Source organism: Microcaecilia unicolor, chromosome 14, assembly GCF_901765095.1.
Source record: "Microcaecilia unicolor chromosome 14, aMicUni1.1, whole genome shotgun sequence".
Taxonomy (NCBI): domain Eukaryota; kingdom Metazoa; phylum Chordata; class Amphibia; order Gymnophiona; family Siphonopidae; genus Microcaecilia; species Microcaecilia unicolor.
Genome location: NC_044044.1, coordinates 37,454,789 through 37,466,818, shown reverse-complemented (window position 1 = coordinate 37,466,818; position 12,030 = coordinate 37,454,789). Strand labels below are relative to the sequence as shown.

Below are 12,030 nucleotides of genomic sequence, written 5' to 3'. Positions count from 1 at the left end.
CCAATGCCTAAGAGCCAACCTCATCAGTGATGTCACAATGGCTTGACTGTCCTATACTTGGCTCATACTACTACTACTACTACTACTACTATTAAACATTTCTATAGCGCTACTAGACTTACACAGCGCTGTACAAATGAACATGAAAAGACAGTCCCTGCTCAACAGAGCTTACAATCTAAATTCAGTAGCAAAGAGGTGGGCTTTAAGCCTAGACTTGAAGACAGCCAGAGACTGAGCCTGACGTACCGGCTCAGGGAGTCTATTCCAGGCATAGGGAGCAGCGAGATAGAAGGAACGGAGCCGGGAGTTAGCAGTGGGGGAGAAGGGGGACGACAGGAGACATTTACCCAGCGGAGTCCACGGGGAGGAGTGTAGGGAGAGATGAGAGCGGAAAGGTACTGAGGAGCTGCGGTGATTTAACCAGAGCTGACATTGTGATGTCATAATGCCTCAGTCCACCAATGCCTAAGAGCCAACCTCATCAGTGATGTCACAATGGCTTGACTGTCCTATACATGGCTCATACTACTACTATTAAACATTTCTATAGCGCTACTAGACTTACGCAGCGCTGTACAAATCAACATGAAAAAGACAGTCCCTGCTCAACAGAGCTTACAATCTAAATTGGACAGACGAACAGACAGCTAGGGGTGGGGAAATTGCAGTGCTAGGGGTGATAAGTGAGGGTGTTGAGTAAGAGAGTCATGGTTAGGAGTCGAAAGCAGTAGCAAAGAGGTGGGCTTTAAGCCTAGACTTGAAGACAGCCAGAGACTGAGCCTGACGTACCGGCTCAGGGAGTCTATTCCAGGCATAGGGAGCAGCGAGATAGAAGGAACGGAGCCGGGAGTTAGCAGTGGGAGAGAAGGGGGATGACAGGAGACATTTACCCAGCGAACATTTACCTCCACTGTTGCTACTATTTGAGATTCTACATGGAATGTTGCTATTCCACTAGCAACATTCCATGTAGAAGTCAGCCCTTGCAGATCACCAATGTGGCCGCGCAGGCTTCTGTTTCTGTGAGTCTGACGTCCTGCACTTTACGTGCAGGACGTCAGACTCACAGAAACAGAAGCTTGCGCAGCCTTCTACATGGAATGTTGCTAGTGGAATAGCAACAATCCATGTAGAATCTCCAATAGTAGCAACATTCCATGTAGAATCTCCAATAGTAGCAACATTCCATGTAGAAGTCGACCCTTGCAGTGGGGGAGAAGGGGGACGACAGGAGACATTTACCCAGCGAACGGAGTTCACGGGAAGGAGTGTAGGGAGAGATGAGAGCGGAAAGGTACTGAGGAGCTGCGGAGTGGATGCACTTGTAGGTCAAAAGGAGAAGTTTGAACCGTATGCGGAAGCGGATAGGGAGCCAGTGAAGCGACTTGAGGAGAGGGCTAACATGAGTATAGCGACTCTGGTGGAATATAAGACGCGCAGCAGAGTTTTGGACAGATTGAAGAGGAGATAGATGGCTGAGTGGGAGACCAGCGAGACCACCCCATCCAAAAAACACAAACGCGGGGCCACAACAACCTTCAGGCATGCGCTGTCGGTTCTGCTCCCGAGGCTGCGGCTCCGCGTTTGCTTTTTCCTGCTACTGCATTGGGAGGAAAAGCGATTCATCTCATCTCAGCGCCGGGAGACTTGGCAGCTACGATGACGTCACGACGCCCCGTCACATGACCGAAAGTGCGCCCAGCTCCCCACCCTCGCTCCTCCCACTTTCGTTCGTCGATCCTAAGGGCCAATCGAGTTCCAGCGTCGGGAATAGGCACGGTCTGCGGCCAGGCATGGCGTTGTGATTGGTGGTTGCGGTGGACGGGGTGGGGCCCGGGGGGGGGGGGAGGACTAGGAACAGGATCAGGTACACAGGTGAGCGGAAAGGGATTTGGTAGAGGTGAACAGAATCCAGACCAGGACGAGGAAGGGATCAGGTGCAGGTGAGCGGAACCAGAACCAGGTCTATGCGATCAGAGCTAGGTGCTGGGCCAGGACTACTTAGCAGAACCAGGTCCGGGGATCAGCTGTACCAAGGAAGGAAGGGGGTCGCTATTAGGCAGGGTCCTTTAGGAGAAAGTCCTCCCTACACTACTGGACGTGTGCTGGGAGCTGCTCTCTGGAGGAGGAGGAGGAGGAGGTCTGGATCTCTGCTGGGAGTTTCCAGTGACTTCCTGGCACATTGCCAACCACCTCTCCCTCACCTGAAGCAGCTGCTGGAATATGTGGGTGCCAGCTGACTCAATATGGAGCCTATACCTTTGACCAAGGTAGTAGCCACATTCATTCTGAAAAAGTTGGCTCCTGGTTACCCAGTGGAATGGTATTGCTTGGTTAAATTCTTTTCTTGAGTGAAGATAAGGAATGCTGCTCTGCACTAGCCAGAGTGTCTGACTGGCTCAAAGGAAGAGAGGAGACAGGAATGAGCTGTAATTCCCATACGAAAGGGATTGTGGTCCCAGGCCCCTTCTCTCCAGAGGCTGCAATTGACAAACCTGTTTAAAGGTCAGTCCTTGCTTTGGAAGCTGGAGCCTGCCCTGGGCATTGATCACTCTGCTTATCAGGGAGAGAAGGGGGTGGGCAATGTTCATCCCTGTGAGTCATGTGCCTAACACTGCACAGGGTTTGGCTGCTGGTGAGTGACAGCCCTGGAATTTGGAGCAGGTCACTTTCTAATTAAGATGGACTTGTCTTTATTTTAGAGCTCACCTGACCTTTGTAATGATAGGATGCAGCCTAAGGTGAGTGACTCGGCCTTGGTGCCAGGCTTTGCCTTGAAAATGTCATATGCTCCTCCCCACTTGGCTGTTTCTTAGTTCTGTCTCTTGTAAAAGCTGTTTCGTTTCCATTTAAACAACTTCTGATGTTTGATAGTGAGCTGTGTCTATGACAGTATGTGTCTGTTGGTGGACAGGGGGGAAGCGTTGGAGTTGTAGCAGTATTTGTGCAGTATTGTACTGTGGTGAATGGCTTGTCCTAACTGTTGGGTAGGGCAGAAGCATTTCCGTTTAGGTGTATCTAGTACCTCTACCAGTCCTGAAAGAAACAGCTTCCTTGATGTTTCTGAAAGCAGTTTATTGTACGCTCAAAACGGTTACATCTGAAGAAGTGGAGATGTGGTTTCAGAAGCTCCTATGAGTCAGAGGCTTTTGCTCAGCAAGGTGTTTCCCAACTTGTGAAAAACTTAGGGCCCAATGCTTTACAGCCATGGCTGATCTTATTGATTTGGAAACGGCAAGCGATACTCAAAGGAAATTGGCTGCAAATGAGATGCACAGAAATTCTGCAAGCAGATCATAAATACATAAGTATTACCACACTGGGACAGACCAAAGGTCCATCAAGCCCAGCATCCTGTTTCCAACAGTGGCCAATCCAGGTCACAAATACCTGGCAAGATACCAAAAAAGTTCAATACATTTTATGCTGCTTATCCCAGAAATAAGCAGTGGATTTTCCTCAAGTCAATTTAATAATAGTCTACAGGCTTTTCCTTTAGGAAGCCGTCCAAACCTTTTTTTTTAAAACCCCGCTAAGCTAACCGCCTTTACCATATTCTCTGGCAACGAATGCCAGAGTTTAATTACACGTTGAGTAAAGAATAATTTTCTGAGATTTGTTTATATTTACTACTTTGTAGCTTCATCGCATGCCTCCTAGTCCTAGTATTTTTGGAAAGAGTAAACAAACGATTCACATCTACCTGTTCCACTCCACTCATTATTTTATAGACCTCTATCATATTTTATTTATTTATTTATTGCATTTGTATCCCACATTTTCCCACCTATTTGCAGGCTCAATGTGGCTTCTCCCCGCAGCCGTCTTTCCTCCAAGCTGAAGAGCCCTAGCTGTTTCAGCCTTTCCTCATAGGGAAGTTGTCCCATCCCCTTTATCATTTTTGTCGCCATTCTCTGTACCTTTTCTAATTCCACTATATCTTTTTTTTTTTTTGAGATGCGGTAACCAAAATTGAACACAATATTCAAGGTGCGGTTGCACCATGGAGCGATACAAGGGCATTATAACATCCTCATTTTTGTTTTCCATTCCTTTCCTAATAATACCCAACTTTCTATTTGCTTTCTTAGCCGCCTCAGCACACTAAGCAGAGAGTTTCAACGTATCATCAACGACGACGCCTAGATTCCTTTCTTGGTCGGTGACTCCTAACTTGGAACCTTGCATTACATAGCTATAATTCAGGTTCCTCTTTCCCATACGCATTACTTTGCACTTGCTCACATTAAACGTCATCTGCCATTTAGATGCCCAGTCTCGTAAGGTCCTCTTGTAATTTTTCACAATCCTCTTGCGATTTAATAACTTTGTGTCATCAGCAAATTTAATTACCTCACTAGTTACTCCCATCTCTAGATCATTTATAAATATGTTTTCCCCAAGTCATTTTAATAATGGTCTATGGACTTTTCCTTTAGGAAGCCGTCCAAACCCCAGAGGTCCCAGCACAGACCCCTGGTGAACCCCACTATCTACCCGTCTCCTTTGAGAATACTGACCATTTAACCCTACTAAGTACATAAGTACATAAGTAGTGCCATACTGGGAAAGACCAAAGGTCCATCTAGCCCAGCATCCCGTCACCGACAGTGGCCAATCCAGGTCAAGGGCACCTGGCACGCTCCCCAAACGTAAAAACATTCCAGACAAGTTATACCTAAAAATGCGGAATTTTTCCAAGTCCATTTAATAGCGGTCTATGGACTTGTCCTTTAGGAATCTATCTAACCCCTTTTTAAACTCCGTCAAGCTAACCGCCCGTACCACGTTCTCCGGCAACGAATTCCAGAGTCTAATTACACGTTGGGTGAAGAAAAATTTTCTCCGATTCGTTTTAAATTTACCACACTGTAGCTTCAACTCATGCCCTCTAGTCCTAGTATTTTTGGATAGCATGAACAGTCGCTTCACATCCACCCGATCCATTCCACTCATTATTTTATACACTTCTATCATATCTCCCCTCAGCCGTCTCTTCTCCAAGCTGAAAAGCCCTAGCCTTCTCAGCCTCTCTTCATAGGAAAGTCGTCCCATCCCCACTATCATTTTCGTCGCCCTTCGCTGTACCTTTTCCAATTCTACTATATCTTTTTTGAGATACGGAGACCAGTACTGAACACAATACTCCAGGTGCGGTCGCACCATGGAGCGATACAACGGCATTATAACATCCGCACACCTGGACTCCATACCCTTCCTAATAACACCCAACATTCTATTCGCTTTCCTAGCCGCAGCAGCACACTGAGCAGAAGGTTTCAGTGTATCATCGACGACGACACCCAGATCCCTTTCTTGATCCGTAACTCCTAACGCGGAACCTTGCAAGACGTAGCTATAATTCGGGTTCCTCTTACCCACATGCATCACTTTGCACTTGTCAACATTGAACTTCATCTGCCACTTACTCTCTGTTTTCTATCTTTTAACCAGTTTTGAATCCACACTACCTCCTATCCCATGACTCTCCAATTTCCTCTGGAGTCTTTCATGAGGTACTTTGTCAAATGCCTTTTGAAAATCCAGATACACAATATCAACCAACTCACTTTTATCCACTTTTGCTCACCCCTTCAAAGAAATGTAATAGATTGGCGAGGCAAGATTTCCCTTCACTAAATCCATGTTGGCTTTGTCTCATTAATCCATGCTTTTAAACATGCTCTGTAATTTTGTTCTTTATAATAGTCTCTACCATTTTGCTTGGCACCAACATTGGGCTCACTAGTCTATAATTTCCCGGATCTCCTCTGGAACCTTTTTAAAAAATCGTCGTTACATTGGTCACCCTGCAATGTTCCGGTACCACACTTGATTTTAAAGATAAATTACATATTACTAACAATAGTTCCGCAAGTTCGTTTTTCAATTCTATCAGTACTCTATGATGAATACCATCTGGTCCAGGAGATTTGCTACTCTTCAATTTGTCAAATTGCCCCATTACATTCTCCAGATCGGTAGGCAAAGCACTTGCAGTAAGTGCTGTTATATGCAAGTCCAGGGAAAAAAGGTGACAATCGCGTCATAGGCTAAAGTCACCTTCGTGCAACAACAGCTCCAGACCTGCTGGAATATTTTGAACGTTAAAGGTAGATATTCCTTTCTGTACATTGCACGGAATGCTCATTTTAATTTAATGAGCTCGTTGTAATACATTTGCATAGGATTATCAATAGCTGCTACCGCTAATGGCAAAAGCAATGCAGAACTCTTTTGTGCATTAGACGCTGAATGACGTGTGTGCTAGAGTGGCTATAACCAGCCTAAAAAAACGTTGCAAGCACTGTAAGTTTTGAGCATCGGGGCCTCATATTCATAATGGTGTGCGTGGAAACGCTTGTGATGCTTTAAGGAGCTGATAATTATGGGGAGTTACAGGACCTGCTTCACTTTAAGGCAGGCTCGGTGGTCCCCTAGTGTGGCAGCTGCAGTCAAAACAAACAACAGATCCTGACAGGCACAAAGTGCAGAGCCATTAGCCTGCTCTTTTATTGACCAGCGACTGTCAAAGAGTCTTAGGACGTGGGGAAATGGCTTCTGGAAACTTTTCCACCTGAAAAAGGATCTTTTATAAAATGTGCTGAAAGAGCTTGAACATGTATATTCTGTAAAATATGGGGGGGGGGAGGAAGCTCTCCAAAGGGGCCCAAAATCTTGGTGCTAAGCAAATCTGTGTGCCTAATGTGTTCTAGAAATACTAGAACAAGTCAGCAATTAGGTGCCTAAAATTTGGCACAACCACTTACACTTGTTGTGCGGCAGGTGTAAATGTCAGTCAGTGTGTGCTGATAAGTACATAAGTAATGCCACACTGGGAAAAGACCAAGGGTCCATCAAGCCCAACATCCTGTCCACGACAGCGGCCAATCCAGGCCAAGGGCACCTGGCAAGCTTCCAAAACATACAAACATTCTTATACATGTTATTCCTGGAATTGTGGATTTTTCCCAAGTCCATTTAGTAGTGGTTTATGGACTTGTCCTTTAGGAAACCATCTAACCCCTTTTCAAACTCTGCCAAGCTAACCGTCTTCACCACATTCTCCGGCAACGAATTCCAGAGTTTAATTATGTGTTGGGTGAAGAAACTTTTTCTCCGATTTGTTTTAAATTTACTACACTGTAGTTTCATCGCATGCCCCCTAGTCCTAGTATTTTTGGAAAGCGTGAACAGATGCTTCACATCCACCTGTTCCACTCCACTCATTATTTTATATACCTCTATCATGTCTCACCTCAGCCGTCTCTTCTCCAAGCTGAAAAGCCCTAGCCTCCTTAGTCTTTCTTCATAGGGAAGTTGTCCCATCCCCGCTATCATTTTAGTCGCCCTTCGCTGCACCTTTTCCAATTCTACTATATCTTTCTTGAGATGCGGCGACCAGAACTGAACACAATACTCGAGGTGCGGTCGCACCATGGAGCGATATAACGGCATTATAACATCCTCACACCTGTTTTCCATACCTTTCCTAATAATGCCCAACATTCTATTCGCTTTCCGAGCCGCAGCAGCACACTGAGCAGAAGGTTTCAGTGTATTGTCGAGGACGACACCCAGATCCCTTTCTTGGTCCTTAACTCCTAACATAATAGTCGGAATGCCTGTGCCCATTCCCCCTTTGCAATTATGGAAGTGTCTATATCAAATTAGGGGTAAAACTTGTGCACCCCCTTTGGAGTAGATGGAAATCCATATGAGGGCATTTGTGCACTACTGGGGGTCACTGCAGAAGCTAATTTGTAAAGGCACATAGGTGCCAATGTTGCTTTTGTGAACAGGTTTAGAAAAGGCTGCCTATGGCCAGCTTCCAAAAGCCCCCCTGTGTGTGTAGGGAATGGAGCACAGTGTTGTACATTTTTGCTGAATCGGTCTGGGAAGGGGGCTGTCAGGATGGCTGTGATTCTTGGTTATCGAAATCTTGAGGGGGGGGTCTATAGTCTTGAAAGTGAAGAGCAGGGGGCACCTGATACTTGCACCATCTGGCCTTGGCGACCTACTGTCGGCTGAATGATTTGAGGTTCTGTAGCTATCTGAGCAATGGCTTCAGTTTGGAAGGAGGTTCTTTCACTCCACTGTTTCATTAATGCCAACACACCCACCCAACAGTGTTTTCTGGGTCTGGGGCAGCCAGTGGAGATTTTATTGTAGGCAATGTAATCCTTTTTTACTGTACATCTAAGTCCGTTCCCAAGAGTGTCATTAAAGTTTCTACTGCACTGATTGACTGACTTTGCCGTGTCTTTCTGTTAATGTAGCTCAACCCCTTTATAACGCGATACGTTAAAATGTGAACCCTGATTTACATTTTGTAATAAGCGACAGTCTAGTAAATTAAATAAACGATAAACGATTTGATTAACACGAGACGCCGATAGGATCGAATCGGAAGTCCAGGAAACCCAAAGTGGGTAGACAGTGTGTTGTCTTGCACTAGATACGAATCTGGTACTAACCAGCTAGTTATATATGGGCAATGCCTAGACTATATTTTACTCCCTTGCCCACAACCTGCACGGCTGAGGGCCTTGGAAAATGTGCAAATAGATGCTTAATATCTACATATTTACAGCAAAATCATGATTTGGATGCAACTGATGAAGATGAGGAACCTGAGCTACCACCTAAGATCACAGAAGCGCCTGCGAGTTTGCAAATGGGACTTAAATTTCTTGAAACAGAAAAGGTACTGTAGTTTCTCTTTCAGTTTCACAATTAGTAGAGGAGTGTGGTAGCCGTGTTAGTCCACTCTTAAGGTTATCAATAGAAATCAAACAAAATAAAACATGGAAAAGAAAATAAGATGATACCTTTTTTATTGGACATAACTTAATACATTTCTTGAATAGCTTTCGAAGGTTGCCCTTCTTCCTCAGATCGGAAATAAGCAAATGTGCTAGCTGACAGTGTATTTCACTTATATACACTGTCAGCTAGCACATTTGCTTATTTCCGATCTGAGGAAGAAGGGCAACCTTCGAAAGCTATTCAAGAAATGTATTAAGTTATGTCCAATAAAAAAGGTATCATCTTATTTTCTTTTCCATGTTTTATTTTGTTTGATTTCTATTGATAAGTTTCACAATTAAAATGCTCAATTGAAATAATCAAAAATAAGGAAAGAAACACAATAAAGCAATCAATCCTGGATAAATAAGGAGTGCATTATGATTCCCTTTTCTTTTTCATTTTATTCTGTAGTACTGTATGGGTTGTGATTTCTAACGCGATCCGCATATACTACAATGTGATTCTTTGGACCCCAAGCACCGCATTATAACGGGGTTGAGCTATACCATGCAAAAGTGCAGTTGCAAAGAACTGGTGAAGTGCTGGGTGCAGGCTCGTGCACTGCACTGTAGAATTGGAATTCTTAGCTTACATTTCACACTTGGATGACCTATAGCAAAATCTTTGTTTCCGCGGCAGATTTTGTATTAACATACAAAAGAAAAACACAAGTTGCAGAGATCTAGTTGCTGTCTTGCTTGGCAACTTTGGGCTGCCAGGGCTGGGGGAATGTGATTGAAAAACAAACAAACAGTTTAGCTGTGAAACAGAAGCTGCTGGCTAGGTTCTATTTTATATACCATGCCCATAGCTGGCTTCCTTCCTTGTTCTTGTTGGTAACTGCATCTGAACTGCAGAAAATTCAATAACACCTTTGCATCTTGGGAAACAAACTCCAGAGCCAGAGAATAACATCATCACCTTAGTTTTAAAAAAGACCAGCTACCAGCTGGTTTCTATAACAGGACATGATAAAAGTCCCACTCATTGAATAGAAGGGGGTGATCATGGAAAGTTCAGCAAGGGTGGGATGTGGTAAGCAGCAGGTTTAGCTCACAGTCAGGACCCATGTGTTCTATTGGTTTTTGAAGGAGTGCGATACAAACCATGGTGGGTCCTATGCTAAGGGCAGATAGATTTGGATTGCTCTGACCATGTTATTCTAATACGATGGTTATGACTGTGTGGGTCAAATGCTTAGGGATGATATGTGCATGTGGTAATGCTTTTTTGGCTTCATCTTTCGTATTGCCAAACAGTTGTGTTTATTTATTTATTTTCCCACATCTCTGCATCCTCAGTGACAGCTTAATAAAGACGTTGCATGTGCTAAGAAGAGAGTAAGAACTTTGTTCACAGCTTGTATTTCAGGGCCAGCTGTTTAGTTAAATCATCACCCTATCCCAAGGTTTCTCAAGCCAGTCTGTTTTTCAAGATATCAGATAAATTTGCATGCACTACCTCCACTGTATGCTGATCTTTCTCATGCATATTCTTTGTGGGTGTCCTGAGGACTGGGTTGATAACCCCTGCTCTAGAAGGGTCTGTGGTGAAGCCACTGTCTGCTTTCTTGCATGCCAGGGGGATTATTTTCCCAGAGGCTTAGCTTGCTTATGGTTGAAAATGTGTGATAAATATTATTCATTATTATTATTTGTGACATTTATATCCCACATTGTCCCTATGGTTTACAATAAACAGTATAGGATACATAACAAAGAATAATGCATATGAAAGTAATTTGTTGTAAGAATCCAACTTTACAATAAAGAATCATAAATGTACTGGGATAGCTATGGATGTTTAACAATAGATGTTTTGAATTCATTTGCTTAATGTTTTCCTGTGTAAAACACTAAAAACAAAACAAAAACAAATATCATCTGAATAGTAACCCTAACTTGTAAAAAGGTGGGTGTTGATGGTAGTATATGGGGATGAGATAACAGCCCAGGCCTTGCAGGAGTTCTATATTCACACTCTGAAGTCCTTGTGTCTCTTTTTTAAATGTGCAGATAAGGAAGATCAATGAATGGGGGGGGGGGGGGGGGGCAGAGATGGGAAAAGGAGCATGAGTAAACATACATGGAGAGGGGCAAGGAGGTTTAATGACAGGAGATGGCATAAGTTTATCCACTACATTTTTTTCTAGCAAAAAAGGTGCCGGTACTCAAATGCCAGGCCACCCTTCAGGGGTGGGGTAATCCACTGAAGGACCCACCCCACAATAGCCAGGCCCCCTGCAACCAGTCACAGAATCTATGACAAGGCAGAATTGGTGTGTAGAGCCTGAGCTCTTTCATTAGAGGTCCATGGGTCAATTTTAGCAGACAATGGAAAAGGTGCCGGTACTCAGTACCCCCTCAAAAAAAGCCGAGTTTATCTGACCCATTATGTGGACTGAAGCCAGAGGACGGAGCTTGCCGACATATTGGTTTGTTCCAAACAATAGCAAATTTGTGAGGTTCATTTTATTTATTTATTGCATTTATATCCCACCTCTTTGCAGGCTCAATTTTGTTAAACCTCCTAGGTTTTGTATTCTCTCTGTTATGGGGGGGGGGGGGGGGTTAACATTTTTATCAGCGCTCCAGTGCAGCAAAAGGTAAAAGGATACTGTGGGATCCTCTACCCATTAAAAATTAACTTTTTTGTTCCACAATCGTTGAGATGCAGACTTTTTACATTTATTCCGTTAAAAAAAAAAGTCTTTAGATGTTTTTAATGCTGTGAACTATTCTGGACTCTCCTGCTATCGCATAGTATTCTTGTACTCCTTAAAAGTCAATTGTGGTGATCCCCCTTTCAGCCCCCTTTCTTATTTGCAATGCTATATTGTGAGTTTCAGTGCTGTGCTATGTGCTTTTTTTTAAATTAATTAATTTTTTTAAACCATCTCAAAAAGATAGTGACAGCAGCAACCCATGGCTCGGGTGCCTCTGTCTATCCCAGGATTAGACTCCAACTGCCCAATGCAAAGCAACTTAATTGGTCAGGAAAGTTTCCTGTCCGGTAAATCCCTTTTGGTGTGGGCTGAATGTTGACTGACAAGTTTCCGTCTTCTCTCTCTCTCTCTGACTTTGCTCATTGTTTCGAACACAGAACCCCCTGGAAGCCTTTCACTGCTCCATGTTCTATTTGATAGCTTTTTTTTCTTCTTTATTTTAAAGCTTCCCATATGTCGTTCCTCTGTATATATCCCTGTGCTGTTCAAGC

The 12,030-nt window shown here is 43.9% G+C and overlaps 1 protein-coding gene across 4 annotated transcripts in view; it reads left to right on the top strand.

Annotated features, from left to right (window-relative positions):
• Window positions 1–1,904: 1,904 nt before the first annotated feature.
• CGN (cingulin) overlaps window positions 1,905–12,030 on the top strand; it is a 36,824-nt gene continuing 26,698 nt past the window's right edge. For all 4 annotated transcript variants that reach the window (XM_030187100.1, XM_030187099.1, XM_030187097.1 and 1 more), the window contains exons 1-2: window positions 1,905–1,946; window positions 8,597–8,710. In XM_030187100.1, the coding sequence (XP_030042960.1) occupies window positions 8,681–8,710 (30 nt within the window). In that variant the 5' untranslated portion in view covers window positions 1,905–1,946; window positions 8,597–8,680. The remainder of the gene's footprint in view (window positions 1,947–8,596; window positions 8,711–12,030) is intronic.